This window comes from Scophthalmus maximus, chromosome 15, assembly GCF_022379125.1.
Source record: "Scophthalmus maximus strain ysfricsl-2021 chromosome 15, ASM2237912v1, whole genome shotgun sequence".
NCBI lineage: Eukaryota > Metazoa > Chordata > Actinopteri > Pleuronectiformes > Scophthalmidae > Scophthalmus > Scophthalmus maximus.
The window spans coordinates 19,612,961-19,635,401 of record NC_061529.1 but is presented as its reverse complement, the minus strand read 5'-3'; the positions used below and the strand labels follow the sequence as shown (position 1 = coordinate 19,635,401).

General features: G+C 41.0%; 1 protein-coding gene across 1 annotated transcript; it reads left to right on the top strand.

Moving 5' to 3' along the window:
- The first annotated feature begins 615 nt into the window (after positions 1 to 615).
- LOC118286676 lies at positions 616 to 14,463 on the top strand. The gene is made up of 5 exons (XM_035611309.2): positions 616 to 668; positions 3,596 to 7,677; positions 8,741 to 8,858; positions 10,753 to 11,649; positions 12,702 to 14,463. Exons 2-5 carry the CDS (start codon positions 4,230 to 4,232, stop codon positions 13,285 to 13,287), a joined length of 5,049 nt encoding a protein of 1,682 aa, XP_035467202.1. The 5' UTR covers positions 616 to 668; positions 3,596 to 4,229; the 3' UTR covers positions 13,288 to 14,463.
- Positions 14,464 to 22,441: the final 7,978 nt, after the last annotated feature.

The window sequence follows — 22,441 nt, the reverse complement described above, 5'->3', positions numbered from 1 at the left end:
GTGTGTGTGTGTGTATGTGTGGGAGACTGATAGATAGATGGATATATAGATTGATAGATATGTCTCTCCTTCACCAACCTTCTACTTTGTGCGTTAATTTCTAAAACGTCTGATGGTGATAATTTCCCAAGGGTAACCCACTCAGGTCAAACTTAATCTAGAAAGGAGTGAGAGAAGGGGGAGAAAATGATAAAAAGAGCCCAACACAGAATGATGATAAGTGGGAGATAAGAACGAGAGATGAGCTGGTGGAAGAAAGAAAAGGGGCAGATGGAGAGGAGAAGTTGGTCTCTTTGCAGCTCCAGAGCTCTTAAATCCCTGAAGATGTGTGGAGTGTACATGGGAGGGATAAGGAGAGATAGAGGAAGAGGAGGAGAGAGCGAGAGGCAGAGGGAGGCTATATTGAGGAGAAGAAAAGCAAAAAGAGAGAAAGAGTGAAAGGGAGAGTGAAAGGGAGAGGAGGAGGAGGGTTTGCGTTGGTGTGTTGGATGGCAGAGAGAGCGCTTGTCAAAAAAAACCTTTCTCTGACAGAAGGCATGATTCACAGCAGAGAGAGGGGGCGGGGGTGGGGTTGGGGGGGCGGGGAGGGAGACAAGCGACAGAAAAAGAGAAGAACGGCAGAGATAAAGAGAGGGAGGCAGAGAGAAACCACAGGGGCAGAGATGCCGGTAAGAAAAAAACAAATGAGGATGTTGATTTGAGACAAGATGACAACACATTACCAGGATGGAACTGAGTTCGTTGGACTGGATTAGCTGATGCCTTTTAATGTTTGCGACCATGTAGATAAGGTTCTGGCTTTTCTATTAATCGGGGGTAAAATAGAGCAGGTGACAACAGCAGTGATGAAAGCGAGAGAGAGAGAGAGTGTGTGTCTGGTGTGTGTGCATGTGTGTTTGTGGAGGGAGGGTGCAAAATAATGAATGCAAACTGAAAAGATAACAATTATTCTCAGCTATCAATAGGTTCCTTTGATGGAGCTAAATTAATTTGTGAGCAAGGCATCACTAATGCATGCAAACGAGACAGTTCTGACTCCTTTATATGACATTTCAGATGGATATTACTATGGATACTTCAGGACTTACGTGGAAAGCCGTCTAAAGATGTTTTTCAGTGTGATGACTTTCTTTATGTGGCAAAGAGATGTATTCTGAATGGATATTTGAATCTGTAAATGATTTCAATTGATTTTTCTAAAAACTAAAAGGTGAAATTACTCAGTGTTGTGCTGAGTTTGCCAGATCTCTCTTGATACTCGTGACTAATTGAGCTGATTATCATATTATCGTTCGTCGTTATCTCACAGAAAGTTGGAGTTATATGATTAGTTGCTATAGTCTGAACAGTTTGGTACATTCAAAATAGGAACATCAACATCAAACCAAATCAGATTTCTCATATAGATGGAGGGAACAGCTTTGAAGCAAATTGACACCATCTTGACATTATTTTTGGCACAAAATTTGCATGGGGCTTTGAGGCTGCTAATGCAAGCTGTCACATTAACATCTCTCCAACTTTAAAATGCTTAAGGAGCTTTTGGAGGATTTTGTCTTTTGTTGTTTTGGCTGTGAAGAGCTTTAGCTTTTTGGGAACAGTTGGTATGATTTCTACAAAATTGTCCAAAAGGATTAGCTACGTGGGGTTCAGTATTTAGCTTAGTGTTTAGGTTGTTATATGTTATGTTATATGGTTTAGGATGTAACTGTTATAGAATTAAATATACGGTCTAGCCAACGAAGGCTACAGTTTCTAGCTCACTGTTCAGCCTGTCCTTGGAAGAAAAACACAAAGGTTTTTGTACAGTGCATTTGTACTGCCAAAATCCAAAAAGCGAATACCTTTTTCCTTTTTTTATCAAGGTATGTTTAAAATACAATGTTGTTTCCATATGTTCTCCCCTGATCAAAGCAGGGCTTCTCTTTTGCATTATTGATAACCCACTGATAAGTGGTTGTCAATGGTTTATTAGGTAGGGGTTGGTGTAGTATTCTTGTGATTATAGCTTAATATTCTAATAAATTGACTGGGGAAACTTTCTACTTTTTCCTTTTGCTCTCAGTTGATTGTAAAGTGCTCTGCAGGCACTGCTGGATTGGAATTAAAGAGGCACTCAGCAATTTAGCATGAAATCTTCATTAAGTTAGTGGACTCACAAGAGACAGATTGATCTGACCCAACATAATTACTTTTCCTTTCTATTATGGATCAAGCTCCAAAAATCAATTTTTTTCCTGATTTTCAAAATGCAATTTAGTTGTATTTTTGTTTTGACCCTCTGCCTGGTTAATGTCCATGCATTTTAAAACCCACATTTCATGTTTGTATAAGGTTTTCTGTTAAAATTTTCATGCCCACTACAAAGCAGATTGCTAAACCATGCAAGTGTTGTCCTGAGTTCTGCCTCAGCATTACATAGGAAGCGAGAACATCTAAAACAAATTCTTCCAAAAACTGTAATGATTTCTAAAGCATTATAGTGTTTAGGAATATGGTAACAATATGAAATTATATGATTGTTATATGTTGTATATGTCAGTCCATTTTGAAAAAGAAAGATTTCTGTCATCCCATTGGTCTGAATATTGCGAGATTTCCTTGATTTAACCTTTAATATCATTGGAGCATCTTTTGTGTTGTTTATCAATTTTCTTTTAACAATGGCAGTTCAGACAGTCATGCTTTGTGTTAATGTGAATTGTGGTTTGAATGCAAAAAATGCTTTGGTTCCTTATCTATTATCTGTCCTTATCTTTTTATGAGTGTAGCTGCCAAGTAATGCACACCATTATATCATCTTAGCTCATTATACGATGTATTCAACTAAATTGACCCAAAATATTTGCTGATAAAGCCATTTGATTTGACAACCACCACAAATAAAGTTACAGTATGGATGCATTAGCCCGTGTAAATGTTTTTTATTACGTGCCAAAACAGGGGGTAACCAAACTTTTCAGCCCCAACCTTCAAAATAACAGTGCCAGAGACTTTCGACCCCCACTATCCCTGGAGGAGGTTGAAACACAAAGGATATAGATTTGTCCTAGTTCATAAAAATAATACCTTCATGCACATGTTCATGGTTCCTGTGGTGCTCTGAACTGACCTGCTGCAAATGATGCTGAAATTAAATCTGTCAAGTATTAAAAAAAAAAACAGTAATAACTTTGGCTAAAATATGCTATTGTTAATGACTTTTATTTGATTTCTAAGGATTGTCTCGCGATCCCCCCAGGGGTGCCTATCCCTTGTTTTGGAACCTTTGACCATGTGTTATGACCATGAATTTTAACTTTTGCCATTCCACATACATGGTTTACTGTACCACATGACCCCTTGGGGGTGTGTTAAGCAACCTGCTGATGACACATACTTATGTCATCAGCAGGTTGTTATGTCAGATTTTAGAAAGCTCCATTCACAACTGTTTCGGGTCGAACAGTCCTTGTGACAAGAAAACTGATATACTTATCATTTATATTAACTAATATCTAATACTAAATATTCTAATAACCAATCACATTGATATGGCAGACTTTTCCAAGCTGTTTTATGTTCAAATATTTGTTGTTGTTGTTTTTTTCCACAGACAGATGACGACAATCAGAAAACACAACCAGAATGAGCAGAGAAGCATTGACTGGATTCAGTCCTCCATTCACTGTACTCCGTCTTTATGTTGCTCTGTGGCTCTCTGACTAACACTCAGCTTGATGAACACTTAATTGGCCACTACAATAAACAACCAGAAAAGAATATGTCATCATATCAAGAAAGAGTGGGACAGAAGATGAGCTAAGAACAACCCTGCGGACATAAAAGATGGACATATTTTGTCTTATCTTTTCAAGTGTTCCTCAGAAATTTTGTTTGGGATATTGCTTGAAGTAGGAATTCATAATTTTGGCATTATCATGTTTACAATGTCTTTATGTCATGGAGATTTTGACAAGAGGATTTTTTTCATTCCAAGATTGTCCTGACCTCTCAATAAAACAGAGGGAATATGCTTCAGTGTATTACAGTGAATGTAATATTTATCCAATTCTTCTATTTTCCCATGGCCCTTTGAAAGCTAGCTACTATGTTTCTTACACATTCTGAAAGTCCTTTTTCAAGCAATTCTTTTCAAATTTAGTAAAATTAACAACTTCACAATTCACCCTTCAAAATTCACACGTGCCTCCCACCAACCCTTCCCACCATCAGCCATCCAACCAAGCATGGGCAAGCCTCTTAGCCGTCCTGGGTGTTTCAGGAAGAGTTCCTGCTGCCTGGAGAAACATGGAGCTGGGGATGGGAGAGTGGGAGGGCGAGATGGAGGAGTGGAAGGGGGTTATGGAGATGGCTACATTCCCCAGCGATCCATCTATGATACCATGTGCATCAATCAACAAATTGACAGCCATCACCACCATCCTGGAGGGTCCATACGGCTAGATGTTGGAGGTGAAGAGAATTTTATCTACACTGCAAGTGGCTCTCTCAGGGTTAGCAGGACCCCAGCCGACATGTTTGATCCACAGCCACGATCTTTAACTCCAAACCCCTCATTTGTGAGGAGACTGGATGAAAGAGTAATTTATGATTCACTGAAGATTGGGGGTCAGGATTCCAATGGTGGTGGCTGCCATACGCCAGGACATTTTAGCCGATCCGTCTCTCCCTCTGTGTCCTCATTCTCAGCACCAGGAGTTTCCTCCTCATCCAAGAAACACCACCATCAACATTACCATCACCATGGAGACAGCGCAAAGAGCAGAGATGGACGTCATTCCTGGAAAGTTTTCACACCTCCAAAACACATAGAGTGTCTGGAGCTTACTACAACTGAAATTATGGACAGAGGAGGATATCTAAACCCAGGGCACAACCACCCCCCTGGTGGCCAGTCCTCCTCGCTTACATCCCCCCTCATTTCCCCCTTCTCTGGCTCACCGCTTTCATCAGGGTACCATACTCCAGTCTTTTTCTCTCCTGCCAAACCTCGCCCCAGTCAGACTCAGAGTTTGCGTTGTTCCCCTCCCCTTGTTATTCAGCCAAGGCATTACTCCCAAACCCAGAGTCTTAGGATGTCACCACCTCAGGAGCTGAGACGATCACCCTACCGTGCCCCGCTAGTCCAACTATCTGCTCATGACCTCGAGCAGGACCTGAGGGATCGGGGTGGAGGATGGGGCCGCAGTGAGCGAGAAAGGGAGTGGGAGAGGGAGAGAGAAAGAGAAATGGAGCGAGGATGGGCCCAGCGTGAGTGGGAAAGAGAGAGGGAAAGAGGGAGACTGGAGAGAGAGAGAGCAAGAGAAAGGGAAAGAAGGGAAACTTCCACTTTTGGGACCTTTGGATACGGACAACCAGTTCCTCTGCATTCTGACAGAGACTCTGTGTTTTTAGATCCCGACCAGGTTTTAGACACCTCACCCCTGTTGTTTCCCCAGCCCTCACCTTCACCCTCCCCCAATGCTGCTCCCAGAATGGGCACCTGTGCTGTGGGCAGGAATAGAGCTGGGTCAAAGGTTGGCCTTGAAAGTGTAGGTGGGGAAAAGGGGGGAATGATTTCTAAGTTTGACAATGTGAGTGTTGGTTTGGTGATAGTTGATAGCAAATCTGGGTTTGGGCCAAGATTAATTAGTGAAGTTGGTGTTGAAAACATGTCAGAGGCAGAAATCAGGGCTGGGATACAAGAATATCATAGAGCTGAAAGCTGGAACAAATATGACAAAGGATCAAGGGCTAGCATTAAAAATGGGTCTGAAATAAGAATGGGTCCCAAGGTGAAAACAAGACCTAGGGGACTGGATTTTGAAGGAAAAGTGCATGCTGGGGTAGAGACAGACAATATGGCTCCAGCTGTGAAGGAGGGACATAGTGAAGGGGCAAGGAGTGGTGAAAAAACTGTGAGGGATGTGGCTAAACCAGAACTCATTGCTGAGGCTATACCTTCATTTCTGACTGACATTGCGAACAGGGTTGGTCCTGGAAATGAATTTGAGATTGGAGCTGTATCTGATCCAGGAATGAAGCCAGAGTTTAAGGCAGTGGTTGAAGCTGAAGCTAGTTCAAAGCAGGAGGAGATCAGGACTGGAACAGAAGCTGGAGTTGTAGCTAAAGTTAATAATGAGGTCGGTTCAGAAGCAGAGTCCAGAGTAGATGCAAGAGTTAAGACAGAAGTTAACATTGCATTTAAATCTGGCCCTGAGGCCGAACTACAATGTGAGGCTCTAGATAAGACTCTGACCAGGAGTAATGCTGAGACTTGGGTTGTCAGTGAAGCCCAGAACAACAATAAGAATACAGATAAAGCTCAGATAATTGCTGTTGCTTCACATAATCCTGACATTGTCCCTGCAGATTTGGCTAAGAAAAAGCCTTTGGACATTGATAAGATTGAACCTAACCATACAGAGAAAGGTTCCAGATCCCAGAAGTCCAAATCTTCCAAGTCCAGTTCCAGGACTCGACCTGGCACAGCCACGGGGCTGCGACCAGGTGTGGTCAGCCCAAAACTTAACAGAGGGCTTGGAGACCTTGAGTCACCAGGCCCCTCTGAAAGCATTGAGTCTACCTGGCCACGCAGAATTATGGTAAGAAAGAGGACAGTTCGGCAAGGTGGGGCACTTCACAACCTCCCTATCCTCCCCCCACTCCCCTCTGTCCTCTCAGCTTTGGAAAAGAGACACCCACATGCCCTTCTCCACCCCCGCCCAGGCCACTTCTCGGAGGACCCGCTAGCATGCGTAATGAATTCTACAAGTATTGTGGGACGATGCTCACTTAAAGAGCCCTCCAATTCAGAATCAGCACAGGTGGCCAGTTTGGTGGGCAGGGCTTCCTTGAAGGAACAGAACTTGGAGCACTGGAGGGTCTGCAGAGAGCAGAAAGAACCCAGGAGATCACGGAGCAAGGAAAAACAAGGAGAGCAGAGTAAGGAAAAGACTGAAAGAGAAGAGAGGAAGTGTAAGGAAGAGAAGAAGGACAAGAGAGAAGAGAGAGACAAAAAGGTGGACAAAGTGGATGAGGAGAAACAGAATGTTGCTGTTACTGAGGGGCAACTGGAAGTAACGAAACAAGAAATGAAAAGGCTTGAACAAAAAGTCCAAGTTAATGCAAACAAAACCTATGAAGTGAGAATGGAGAAGGATGTAGAATTAGAAATAATGTCTGAAAAGTTAGATGGTAGAAGTTTGAATATTAAAGGTGGAATACAAGAGCAACTTGAACAGAAGTTGGAGGTGGTTGAATTACAGAAAGAACAAAGTGAAGTGGAGGGAGGAGAAGGAGGGACACTTGAAGAGGAAGGGGGAAGGGAGAGTTGGAATGCTGTTCTCGAGATGGTCAACACATTGTGGGATGACGGCTGGGAGAAAGGAAATGCAGGAGGAGAAGGTGATACAGATTACTTATCAGACTCTCTGCAGCGTTGGCCTCTCCTCCGGCCTCCGGTTGGCTTCGGGGGATCTCACCCCCCTTCGTCAGCAGCGTCAGAGCTCAGCCTTACAGAGTTAGAAAGGAGAGCAAGGGAGCTGGATTCTGACCTGGAGCACTTAGACCTGTCTAAGCCTCACAGGGACACCAAGGATTTATACCAAACACTGCCGGAGCCACAGAGGGACCGAGCTGACATGTACCAAACACACCCTGGGCCGCAGAGAGACAAAGCAGCTTCATTGACAGGTAAATAACCGCAGACTTTCTGTATGTTTGTCTTTTTTATTCTTCCCATATTTTTTCATTCATGAAAAAAATATATAAAATATTTAACTATAATATTCTTGCGTTTGGGAGCCCGGTTTCAGTTATAATTTAAGGCCTTTTGACAGCAAATGGAGGACCTGCCCAGTAATAGCATGGTGTTCCCAAGTGAATTTCCCCGGTGTGAGTTTAACTTAAAGTCTTATCTTATCTTATTTTAGTGTCTTAGTGTCTTATACATTAGTTTCATTATTTCATTAGACATGACAAACTAGTTATCCTGTAATAACCACCAAAAATATTGATACTGAGCCTTTATTTATATGTAAGATTTACTTTGGGGAAATAGACCACTGAGCAAAATATAATAAGTTCTTGAAAATGGATTTTGAAACAGAATCCTCTATAAGGCAAGGGCACAATATCAAGTAACAACACAGGACCAACCTTCATGATATTGTTCTTTAGAGGTGCAAGTTTTTATAATTTGTAACATTTTTCCAATTAACCAAATTACCAAAAGTCATTTGACACAATACATAAATGGTTGGTACACGGGCAGGCAGTCAGAATCAGGCAAACAAATCCAGAAGGCAAGGCAAAAGGCAGAATCAAAAAGACACATTAAGATCACAAACCAGACGGACCAAAATACTTCTGGAACGCTTGCACAAGAGACAATGACGAACTGGCACAGAGAAAAGGGAGCACACTCACTAAATACACTAGATATAAAAGACAAAATGAAGATGAAGTTAGAAAATAAAAGAACACGGCCTCAGCAGCAGGCTGAGAGATGACAACCCTACCCATTATCTAAATTAGGGTTTGATAGTTTTACTGGAGTAACTGACAAAAGTATTTACTCAGAAACCTGTGTGTGTGTGTGTGGAGAAATGTCTAAGCCTGAAAAATTAATAAATATTAAAACAGCCACTGTAGCATTCATTGACACACCTGCGATCAAATATCCAAAGGCTTGACCAGGGGGTTGGTGGTGAATGTATTGATTATGTTTCTTGTTCCTCTTGTTTAATTTTCCAAGGAGTGGTGAGCAAATCCCAGGTCAGTTTGGAGCTTTCTATTATGGCCTCACCAGCTACAGACACAGCTAACCAGATTGACTGGTTAAACCAATCTGCTGGGACCACTTTTTGTACAAGGTAATTCCACGAACATGGTTATTGTGAGCACAGAATCTCCCCCCAGATGTTAACATCCCGAGTTAACAGATGTTAACATCCCGAGTACATAGCACAAGGCGAGAACAAAATCCAGGTTTGAATTCAGAAAATATATTCTGACGCTCTGATCCAAGTCAGTTCCAGTCAAGGCCATAATGTTGTGTTATACATTAATATTGACTTCTTTTTTGGAGTCTGTTCTGTGAATGTGACTTTTATTGGAATGTTTGAATATTCTAAACTCATTTTTTTGGGGTGCTGCAAGTCAAGGGATTCTTGCACATGTATATTCATCACTATTTGTTTCTGAGAAGTCCAAGAAAAATGGAAAAAATTATGATTATGATTATTACTGTTATTATTATTATTATTTATTTTTTCTTTAATTCCGCATTGTCTTTCTTTGATATATTTTACATATTTCATATTAAGTTAAAATGAATCATGCTTGGATTCTTCTTTAAACTAAATGCAAATTTAAATGTATGAAACTTCTTGAGCTGATCAGTGAATAATGTAATTAAAATAAATTGTAGTGGCTCAACACTTTAGCCTTGAAACACAACACATATACAGAACAGTTAGAAGAAACTTTAGAAGTAAATAAATAAAAAGGTTTTCCACTTCATTCACATAGGACAGGAAAAACGTTTTCTTTTTTGTTTTTTTTAGGATGACATATTATGCTCATATTCATGTTCATACTTTTAATTTTTGTAACCACTTGAAAAGATTTACATGCTCTAATATTGAGATGGGCAGTGTCGTCATACTGCCCATTCTTGCAGCTCCTCTTTTCACCCTCTGTCTAAAGTGCCTAGATTTCTTTTAGCCTCCCCTCCCGATAAACTCCAGTCTGCTCTGATTTGCCAGCCGTCCCAGTTTGTTGTGATTGGTCAACTGCTTTCAAAACTTGTAGGAAATGACACGCCCATTCACCAGAAAAGTGGAGATTCTCAGATTGCAGGTTTCAAAAGAGCCAATCTGTGACATCACAGTTGGAAAGAAATCTGAACTAGTGGTTCAGAGCCAGGCTATAGGGTTTAGCCAACCCACATACAATTTTTTTTTCACAGCACCTCAGATACCCAAATTTATGTGCAAAAATATAATAATATCTCACTTTTAAGTTTGTCATTGTCCCAGAGATTAAAGCAGATTCCAAAGTCTTTTTTTAATTTGTCAGTTTGTTCAAGTATCCTTCAGTATTTAGTGATTAACTAAATTCAATGCATTTGAACTGCAGTTGCAAAATTCCAACGCTGCAATTTGCTTATTAAATGATTTGTATGTATATATGGGTGACTTCATAGGAAATTTAACTGTACATTCACACTTCACACAGTAGTTTTTCCACTGATTACACATTGTGTTGCCATGTCATTGCTTTCCATATGTTTTTCCTGAATCTGGGTTCACTACAGATTTTATCTCACCATGAAATCCATGACACGGCTTCAACCAAATTAGAGAGCTAATGTAATCATAATGATCTGTCCATCACCAAGACATCTGTGCAAGCCTTCATAGTAGAACAAATATACTGTAGCTCAAAGTGCTCTGTGGGGCTGAGAGAAAGAAACAAATGAATGACTTTGATCTAAAAAATTAGGTAAAGACAAACATAATGGCGCCCTGCGATAGGCTGGCGACCTGTCCAGGGTGAACCCCGCCTCTTGCCCAATGTTAGCTGGGATTGGCTCCAGCCCCCCCACGACCCTTAAATGGATTAAGCGGTAGACAATGAAAGAAAAACATGATGGCAGGTTGTGGTAACCAATGGTAGACAAAGAACATTAAAGGTCAAAGTTAGAGGAGCTTAATCGACTCGTGGGGATTTAACAGTCACCTGACTGCCTTGTCTTTTTTGTAGCTCTGCTAAGGAGGACAGCTCTCCAGACTCCAACTTAACGCTGGAATCCGACTCAAGTGGTGTCTTCCTTTCCCTATCCAATCAGAGTCAGGAGGAGGCCAGCTCAGACAGTGACCAGCCAGTCAGTGGCTCCGACTTAGGCAGCAGCACGTCACTGGAGAAAGACGGGGATGACGGAGGGCTAAAGGAATGGGGAAGGGAGGAGAGTGCAGAGCTACAGTGGTGCTACCCATCACTGCTTAACACCTCCATGCAAGACATAGAGCGATGTATTCAAAAAGAGGAAGCAGACTGCGAAAGGACAGAGGGAGATGAAGAGAGGATGAAAGATGGTAAGATCAGAGTAGTTTCAATCATTAAGTCCTCAATAAACTATAAAGACACTGGGGGCTCACTCCATTCATCCATGTATGACCCACGAAGACAAAATATACCAATTAGGAAAAAAGTGACCCTCATGGGAAATGAGTCCTATCTTCCTCTGTCTCCCTCAAATCAACCAGTCAAACACCTTCTAGATCTTAATCAGAAACCAATTCGAAGCTCAGGACTGGACTGTGGTGATATAGATCCCTTTGTCCAATCAGATAGCTTTGTTTACCTTGCTGTTTCCGCAAGACCAGCTTCCCAGGGTGAGGCGACCGCAGTGGTAGAAGTTCCCACCCACGATAAAAAACAAGATTTGGTACAAACAAGATCTGATGATACAAAGCTTCATTTTGATAGCATTGAAACACACTTTGAATCATCAAAGCCAGGACAGGATGCCAAGCCGCCTCACCTTGACCCCCAAAAGCCAGAGGAGGGAGATTTTCTGTGCACGGACAGCTTTGTCTATCTGGCTGCTCCAGCCTGCCGCCTGCTGGGCCCTGCAGGAACCACACCCTACAGCGAAAGGTATGTGCATTTTTTTGTGTTCACCCTAGAGCCTTTCATTGTTTGTAATTCACAGCAGTTTTGTTAAGTTAGCCAAAGATCCATCCATCCCCTTATCCTTTGAGTGTCACCGGGGGCTAAAGCCTATCCCAGCTGACATTGGGTAAGAGGTGGGGTAGCTACACATCCACCTATCTATCTTCTGTTTCACTTAAGGGCCGAGTTGGTAGACATAGCCAAGTAAGGTAGCCTAGATGTCTCCTTTCAATGCAACAGAGTACTGGTTCTACCCCTTTTAAGGAGTCCTTACTCCTCACTCTCAGGGTAACCCTAACCACCTTTTGACAATCTACCAATTTGCCTCATTTGCTCATTACCCAAATCTCATGACCATAGATGAGGATTGGAATGTGTATTGACCAATAACTTCAGTGTTGGCTCCAGGCTCAGCTCCGTCTTCATCATGACAGTCCAGTAAAGCATCTACATTACTGCCAATGTAATCCATTTTTTTTTTACATTCAATGATCATTTAAGGAATGTCTAGTTGAGGCTTCTGACTGGCTTCAACCTTCAGAAGATTTTTTCCCGCAACTCAGGGAATGATAGGAAAATGTGGCCCACATTTAAAGTCTCCATTGTAGAGACAGCTGCTCAGAGTTGTGCCTAAAATGTTATTAGTTCTTTACCTTGTAGGAACTAATGAACCTGTTGAAGGACTCTAATCTTAAGAGGAGGCTGGCAAGCTGAAGAAGATGTCACATGTTTTCTGATCAATATAAGCTTTAGATTTTCTATCTATATTTTGGAAAATGTAGGTGTCAGACCATATTTTGTTCACCTTGATCTTTGACCGATCAGCTCCAAAAATTGATAATCTGGAGATACCCTGCCAAGTAATGATACCCTGATTGTGTGCATATGCCAGCCTGCAGGGTAATGAAAATACTTTGGAATTTTTTTAAATAAAGATTTTTGATAGCCTACCGATGCTAATGATTTCTTTGTTCACTGCAATTCAATATTGCTGTAGTGCAATGTTTCACTCAGATATTGTCTATCATGTTTTCCAGGGAGTCAGACTCAGAGAGTTCAGGCTCTGGCCCTGTTGATTTGTCAGTGCTGGGCTGTGGTTCAGTGGCAGGGGACAGTGACTGGGACTCAGACCTGTCAGATTCTGATCCTAGTCGCTCCTCCAGAATCTCTGCTGCTGGTAACAAATTTGCTGGTGTATCACGACACAAGCAGCTGCCTACTGAGCCTGGCTGGGACTTGTTTGGAGAAACCACTGAACCTGAAGTGCTAAGTGAGCTCTTCACAGAACAGGACAGAAACAACAATGGCAAATCAAGAAAGGTTACCGGGGTTACCACTTGTATAGCAGTGACGCCAGGCATTCCCATGACAACTCAGCCTGTCACTAGACCGGTGAAGGAGTCAACAACAGCAGAGCAGTCGTCAACAACAAAGAAAGTGACTTGGCAGTTTAAACCAGCCCAGAGGTCGGTCTGCACTGGAAGCAGAAAGGAGAAAGACAAGGAAGTGACATCGTCATCATTGGTGAGGTTCACAGAACTGGGCGGAGGAGAGACCCACAGGCCACCGCCTTCGTCTTCATCGTCTTCATCATCTTCACCGTCATCATCATCCTCTGGTTGATGTGTAAAGAAAATTGTTTACTTTAAAACCATCTGGGAAGAGCTTATTTTGCCTGATTTGATGGCAGAAATGTAGAAAAGATTTTCTACTTGTTTTGTAGAAACTGATGACTTCAACAGCTACAGCTTTTTTTGCCTGTAAATTTTGAATTTTGCATCTTGCTGCTGCCATTGCCTTCTTATAACCTTATAAAGGTTGAATAAAGAACTACTTAATTGTTGTAATTTTTTGTAGATTAGGCTAACGAATATGGTATACAATCAGTTTATGTTTGAAACAGTGTAAGACTCAGGTTGAGATGTGGAAATACGGCAACTGATTAAACATTTAGGTATGATGGTGCAAAGTCATTCCTAATGTATTTTATCAACAGTGAACTTTTGAAACACAGGGTTGATTTATTAGTTATATGTTCACATATTCTTTATTTAAATAATACATATGAAAAGTTCTGTAAGTTTTTATTCTATTGAATGTACTTTACGAGATATGACTACCAAGAACATCCACCCAAAAATAGAATGTGCATATCAGAAATACTTTAAATTGTTTTAATAATTTTGTTTGGTCAACTGTATTTAAACATTATTACAATATTGTAATTCAGCTACAATAACAATTGATGTGTTATGAGTACAGTTGGAGAATTTCTGTTGGACTCTGACATTGTGTTAGCTCTATATAAAGATGACACTTTCTTAAAGACGTTTAAAAAGAAACTGAAATACATCTTTATAATATATAATGTGTTTTATAATCAAATCCAACTTTACAGTGTATTTAACAGTGTGCCGATAATAGTGCTGATAATATATTTTGAACATTGAATGTGCAAACAAGAACAAATAACAGAAAGATTTAGTGATAACATTTGATTGAAATATTTTATTCATCAATTAGATTTGAAATTGTGAATGTAATAATCGAGCGATATGCTTATGGACTCTTACCATACACTATGTTTCATATGTGGGAAATTTGCCTGATTGGTGTATAATGTTGGAGATTCATTTTATTCATACAGACAAATACTAATTGTAAATGCAGTCGTACACTCATTTAGAGGCTGTATGTGTGAAATTTTGAAACATCAACCTATGGACCATTTCTGAGATGACTAATAGTCTTTGTTTTTAGTACAAGCATTTCAAAAAATAAAGACTTTATCTCCCTTTGTATGTGGTCTCTCCTTACCTCTGTGGCATATTTGGCTATGCTGAAGAGGATAAATATGTTGGAGAATTTTTTTTCCCATTTGTCTCTCAATCCCATTTGTCACAGTGAGAAAATCTGACAGCTTTTGCTTTGTTTTTGCTGAAAGTCAAGTACTCCAGAAGATTTCCCTCCAGATCCAAGTTGGAGGTACACAATGTAAAATGACGTGTGGACGCTGATTGAGCTGCCAGTCATCCCAGCAGTGGTCTTGTTGAGTAGTCATATTTACTCATGTCTCAAAATAAATGTGTGAATCATTCACTGAGGTGAATACAGACAAATACACACAGCCTACATTCAACAGTTGCTTTTTTTACGATGCCCCAGGCCTTCCGTAGAAATGCGATGTCACATTTACACAGCAGCTATACAGTCACCGCCTTCAGCTGTTCCGCCGGCACGGCCCACCCATCATTCCGTCGCTGAGATATCAACAATGTGAAATGTCGAGGAAACACTGTTGGATGTTTCACCTTCATCCAAGAGGCAACCTATGTGGATTGTGGAAACTGCTTGTTGATGCTCCAGACTGTTTCAATGACAGTCGTTGAAACTGTTGTTACGCTGGTCGTAAGAGTCGTTGGAGTCACCAATGTCCACACTGTTGTTTGGGGGGTCACAAGTATGTACAATGTTGTTAAAGGTAGGGACACACCAACACGACATCAAACAACTCACATCGACAAAGACTGCTTAATGTGTCTGCTCTCGTTGCATTTGTCAGGCAAACAAATTTGTTCCTGGAACACATAACACAGTAAATCCAATGGCCAACTCGCTTGTACGTTCTGCGACTGTGTGAGAGGAAATAACTCTCCATACCAGCAGTGGGTGGTAGTTTGTATCATCATTCAGGAAATCATGTCTCTGTTATATCCTACAGAGGTGGCCTCTGTTGGATCATGTTGATCCTTCAAGTCTTTGTTCCAATCAGCCATGTCGATCTAGATTGACAGATAGATGATGATGAACTGACTGTGAGCCAGCCTCTTTAAATAGTCTTGTAGGTGTGTACCCTCTTGACCTCCTCGTTTGCTTTCTTCCGTACTTTCATGTCTCTTCTAATGCTGATTCACTAAATATGAAAAGCCAATGTGTTTTTTCTTTCATCAACTGACTACAACGGCAATTCAACATGTTGAACATGAATCGAAATGTTGAAACGGCAAAAAAGCAGCTAAGGGATAAGTGTAGACGGCCAACAATTTTGACGGTGCGGAACACGTCGCCAGGACTTTTACTATCTACACTTGGTTGGTTTGGTGTGTCCCAGCCTTTAGTCTCTTGGAAGGGAAGACAGATGGTTTGAAAGAGGAGTTAAAGAAGAATCTATGTCAAAATAGAGAAACCATCCCTCAACATCATCTTTCCCCCACCTTTCAGCCCTTCCCAGGAGACTTAACAACCTTTCACACTTATGCTGCGTTCACAACAAATACAAAGCAAATTTAAACGTTGTTTTACTTCCTTGAGTAAAATGAAATGATCAAGAGGCCAAACTTACACAAGTAACGCAAGTACACACAATGCGATTAATGACAAGAATCTCAAAGCTTGGCTTTCGCGACATTGCATCAAACGAATATGTAACTCGAGTTCAAATATTTCAACTTGAGTGAATGATGGAATTGGCATCTTCTCATCACGTTTTTTGTACCATTTGCGTCGCTCGAAACTATTTACTTTGTAATCTCATTTGTTTGGTGTGAACACACCATTAGCCTCTCATGACCCTCAAAACAACGGTGTGGACACAGGTGACTCAAACGACTCTAACAACCATAATTACAGTCATTGTCAGTCTGGAGCACCAACAAGCTGTGTCCACACTCCACAGAGGTTAAATACCTGGTTTCACCACAACTTAGTTAGAACTGAAGAAGCCTCTTTGATGAAGATGAAACCTCTTCAAGAAATTACAGCCAAGTCCATTGCTTCTGATTCAAAACCCTTGTGGATAACTATTACCTGGATAAATGAGAATCTCCACAGAATATATTTTTGGGGTAGCTTTTATTGTTACATTATGAAAACTAGGTCCTGTCGCGTTACTCTGACTTTCTTACCCAGATAAGCAAACCAATAAATATTCTAAAACCTAACCAATCAGAGAAAATGTAGGAACAGGTGTTCACCCACCTTGGGTGTGGACAATGAAGCTGTCCTGTTGCCAAATCTCTGCCATTTGTGTTGCCATGCATCATAGAATTAAACAGGAAGATATACATTTCACATAGTTAGGTTAAGAGTAGGGGTGTACATCTCTCGTTTAAAAAATGTATCTAGATACACGGGCCACGATACAAATCAGTGAAGATACTTCTTCATATTTAACGATCCTGTGCAATATTATGCAATCTGATAAAATTCTTCGTTTAATATAGACATTCATTTACCATTATACATTAGAATTAGCCTATTCTGTTAAAGTATTGCTAACCTTCAAAATATTATTTTTTGTTAATTTGCAACACAGGAAGAAAAATAGAGAGCCAAATATATCTTTTGAGAACTTGTTATTGTGTAGTTGATTAGGCACAAATAGACGTATGGCCTATAGTATGAACAACCATCTTTGACATTATGAATATAACACAAAGTCTGTCTGGCACATTCATGCCTTACTCTGGCTGTCAGTTAGGGGGACAAATATGAAACAAAAGAAGTCTTACCCCTAAATTACAATTCATGAACTCTACAAAGCCCCTCTAACATTGAAAACAAATCCCCTGCAGAGGTTTCACCAGGCCAACTCACCATATGAGTGTTAAGGTTTACCCTGCTAACATTGTACTTAAACACTCCTCTTTTTTTCTGTCCTTTTAAAATCCAACTCTCTTCCAAACCTTTGGTATTAGATTTGACTGTAAATAATCTTGTCGTCGTCTAACATGTTGTTTTTGTCTTTAACTCACTGACATTACTGCGAGGGTCTTGCCCTGACCTTTGAACTTTAACGGGGGTTTGAATGCGCTGTGTGGGGAAGTAGTAGCTTTGGTCGGCCAATTCATAACTACATAAACAGGCAATGGACAGTTTCATAGTAGCCTAAATTTAGATCGAATCAGGGTTGTACAGGAGGCATCTCGCCCCCTCCCTCTTTACAGTGCAATTAGTTAATTTTGCTATTTCAACAATATAAAATTCATTTTGGTCATACAAATATCATTAATTACAAGCTTTTCAGGTAAGCCTTACTAAGTCTTATTTGAACCTAACTTTGAATGGCAAACAACACCCACCCACCTCCGTGTCAGGTAACACTGTTGATTCAAACCTGCCAGCCAGTCAGAATTAGATGTTTTTTAGATGTGCCAACAAATTGCCGATTTATTAAATTAACAATTCAAAAGAAAAAAACTCACCTTGAATATGAAGTGAACCTTTGGGGTCCCAGGTCCTGCACCTAACCTTTCAGGTACGGTGAGGGCCATGTGCCCAGGAAGTATATCTTTTAGAAACACAAAATGGTACACTGTGGTATTTAATAGTTGAGAGACATTCCAAGTACATTTCATATGAGTAAAATTAATATATGGAGCGTGTGTGATGAGAGACATAATTTTCACAGTTACCTCCCTCTCTTTATTCTACATGAAGGATATGAAAATAACCTAATCATGTTTAGCAGAGCAAGTTTTCCACTGCAGCTCCAGAGTCAGGCTTCAGGCATTTTCATGGTGACAGCTATGGCATCCTAACATGATCATGTATTGCATTTGAGGCTGATTGTTTCTTGTAATAGAAATCGGTCGTGCGTTGATTAAATACCTGGACACACTGGTGGCCATCACTACCTAATTTTACATCCTCCTATGTCTCTATTCTATAAAGGCTGTTTATGTGACACTGTCAAGTAACCTGGGTGGGGTTTTCAATTTGAATAATTATGTATTTTATACGCCTGCTGCTTTACATGTCTGCTGGAAGGGATTCTTGGATCAGTAAGCCAACTTTGAAGTTCAATAACAAGACCAAATGAGAGGATGAGCCTCACTGCTGTAAATCTGTATTTTCATATTACCAATGTACCACTGTGTGTAAAGTGAAAGGATTTGATAGAACTCCAAAATCCACAGAAAATGACCCGGCAATCCTCAGTTCTACTTAGTGTTTAAGTTGCTTTCAGCAACTTATTTAATAGCCTGAACTTATCTCTGCTTTTCATAATAACACTGTACTCAGCAAGTTGATTGCTAATGTGATGATTTGAGACTCAAATCAAATCAATTTTATAGCGCCAATTCACAACATCCATTATCTCAAGGCACTTTAAATAGTAAGGTCCAGACCTCACAGTATTACAGAGAAACCCAACAGTTCCCTCTATGAGCAGGCACTTGGCGACTGTAGAAAAGAAAAAACTCCCTTTTAACAGGAAAAAATCTTTAGCAGAACCGGACTTAGTTGTCGGCGAAACATCTGCGGGGACTGTTTGGGTTGAGAGGAAATAAATGAGGGACAGAGGAGAGGTGGGCAGAACGAGGGGGAGAGAAGAGATACAGAGAGAGAGAAAACAGTTGTAGAACCTAGAAAATAAGAATAATAAATTCACAGAATTTATATGAAGTATTGACAGTGGAACAAGTTCTATCTGTCAGCCAGAGGTGAGGTGTTGTATAGTTTTATGGCTTGTGGCAGGAAAGGTTTTCCTGTAACGGTTCTTTTGATAGTGAAACTGAATGAGCCCTTTTGGAGAAGGAGCTCCGCTGTCTGTCCAGTGTGAGGTGGAGAGGATGGTCTGGGTTATCCATGATGGATAACATTTTGTTCATAGTCCTCCTCTCCACCACAGCTTCAAACGTGTCCATCTTGCAGCCTATTATGGAGCCAGCTTTCTTGATCAGTTTGTTCAATCTGTTCGTGTCGCTGGCTCCGATGCTGCTCCCCCATCAGACCACAGTCAAGAACAGTACACTGGCAACAACAGACTGATAGAACATCTCCAACATCATGCTTCACACATTGAATGATCTCAGCTTCCTAAGGAAGTAGAGTCTGCTCATCCCCTTTGAGTACAGTCAGGCTGTTGTTTTCCAGTTCAGTCCGTTGTCGATGTTGACTCCCAGGTACTTGTAGTCCTCCACTGTCTCCACCTCCTCCCCCACAATGAAAAGGGGCTGTGAAGCTGTTCTCTTCCTCCTGAAGTCGATCACCATCTCTCTGGTCTTGTAAACATTCAGCAGCAGGTGATTTGCTCCTGCCCACTCCACAAACCCGTCCACCAGCGCTCTGTACTCTCCCTCCTGTCCATCCCGTATACACCCAACCACTGCAGAGTCATCAGAGAACTTCTGCAAGTGGAACAACAAGAGTTGTACTTAAAGTCAGTGGTGTATACGATGAACAGGAAAGGAGACAGCACAGTCCCCTGTGGAGCTCCTGTACCACTCACCACCATGTCAGACGGAACACGGCCCAGTCTTACAAACGGCCCAGCTTGTCACTCAGTAGCAGTGGCTGGATGGTGTGGAAAGCACTGGAGAAATCAAAGAAAGTGATTCTCACAGTGCCGGCAACACCATCCAGATGCGAATGGGCCCGCTGCAGCAGATAGATGACAGCGTCGTCCACACCCAGAAGAGGCTGATAGGCAAACTGTAGAGGGTCGAGCGACGATCTCACCTGCGGCCTCAGGTGGGCCAAGACCAGCCTCTCCAGCACCTTCATCATATGAGATGTGAGGGCAACTGGTCGGTAGTCGTTTAGTCCGGATAGAGTCGACTTCTTCGGAACAGGAACGAGGCAGAATGTTTTCCACAGCACCGGTACCTGTTCCAGGCTCAGGCTCAGGTTGAAGAGATGCACCACTCCAAGCCATAAACCTGTCTTTTAGATCATATTCCATCAAGGCTATTTAAGGATATATAACCTTTAATCAATAGTTCCATATTAGATCAGATAAATGTATCTCTATTAACAAGCTATGTACCAAAAGTCTTTAAGGTGGCAGTAGTTAAACCTCTGCTCAAATAACCGACTCTAGACCCAGATAGCTTAGCTAACTATAGACCCATATCAAACCTCCCCTTCATCTCTAAAATCCTTGACTATTTACACAGGAATAGTCTTCTTAAAGACTTTCAGTCAGGGACTAGAACACATTGGGATTAAAGGAACAGCACTAGAATGGTCTTACTTATCTGATAGATTTCAGTTTGTTAACGTTAACAACAAATCTTCCATTCATACAAAAGGGAGTCATGGAGTTCCACAAGGTTCTGTGCTGGGACCAATACTTTTCACTTTATATATGCTTCCTTTAGGCAATATTATAAGAAAACACCACATGAATTTCCATTGCTACGCAGATGATACCCAGTTGTATTTATCTATAAAGCCAGATGAAACTAATCAGGTAGACAAACTTCAGGACTGTTTTGAAGACATAAAGGCCTGGATGACATGTAATTTTTTAATTCTAAATTCAGACAAAACTTAGATCATTGTACTCTGCCCAAACACCTCAGAGAAACATTATCTGATCATATAGTTACCTTGGATGGTATAACCTTGGCCTCCAGCTCTACTGTGAGGAACCTTGGAGTTATCCTTGACCAGGACATGTCTTTTGACTTGCACAGAAAACAAGTCTCTAGGACAGCCTTCTTCCACCTGCACAATATCAAGAACATTAAAAACAAACTATCTCAAAAGGATGCTTAAAAACTAGTCCATGCATTTGTCACTTCTAGACTGGACTACTGTGATTCGTTACTATTAGGATGCCCCAGTGAGTCTGAGAAAAGCCTCCAGTTAATCCGAAATGCTGCAACACGAGTTCTGACAGGAACTAGAAAAATAGGTCATATCTCTCCAGTGTTAGCATCTCTGCATTGGTTTCCTGTAAAATTCAGGAAAACTGCTCCTAACCTACAAAGCCCTTGATAATCAAGCTCCATCATATCTTACAGAGCTCATGGTTCCATATTATCCCAATAGATCACTTCGCTCTGTAAACTGAAGACTAATTGTGGTTCCCAGAGTCTGTAAAAGTAGAATGGGAGGCAGAGCCTTCAGCAACCAGGCTCCTCTCCTCTGGAACCAGCTCCCAGTTTGTGTCAGGGAGGCAGATACCCTCTCCACATTTAAAGTTAAAACTTTCCTCTTTGATAAAGCTTATAGTTAGAGCTGCTCAGGTGTTTACTAACCCATTTCTTTATTATGCTGCTATAGGCCTAGACTGCTGGGGGAACTTATATCATGAGCATCTCTCTCACTCTCCCTCTCTGCCCCCATGCATTTACATTACATGTCACTGACTCTTTATAATCCCCTTCTATAGAAATTCTTCCAATTAAGACCCATTTGCTTTGTGTTGGCGCTTAGCTCGGCTCCCGCCATTAGCTGCTAAAAGCTAGCGCTAGCATGTTGTAAATGATGTCCACTGAGCAACTTACCGTGTGTAGCGAACAAGTCCTGAGGTGAATTAATCAGTCCTAGAACGAAATCCTGGGAAATCCTTTAGAAATCCTTTGGAAGTCTTAAGAAAAGTCTCAAATCTCTCTGGTGTGTGCGTCTGTGCGAATGTATGACTCTTGCTCCTTGGTAAGAAGTAGACAAGAGGCCGTCCTCAGAGCAAAACAGATCTTATAAAGTGAAGGCAGTGAAGAAAAAACTAAATTAATTTCAACCAATCAGTGCACTGTAAAAGAAGGTCATGCCAAACTGTGATTTTCATTTATATATACAAATCATTTGGAACATTATGTTCACAAAGACATGGGATTGTGTGTGTGTGTATACAAGCCACATCAGCTACAAAATCTAAATCACTGCCATTGAACTGTACTGAGAGGTGTTTCTAATATTTGATCTATACTCATTCATATGGGATGGACAGCTATTGTGCAACGGTTTGGGCTAATTTGGCTATCAGCATAATTCATAATTATCAAAGATAATTATGAATTATGAAAATCAATAGAGGTTATTAGGG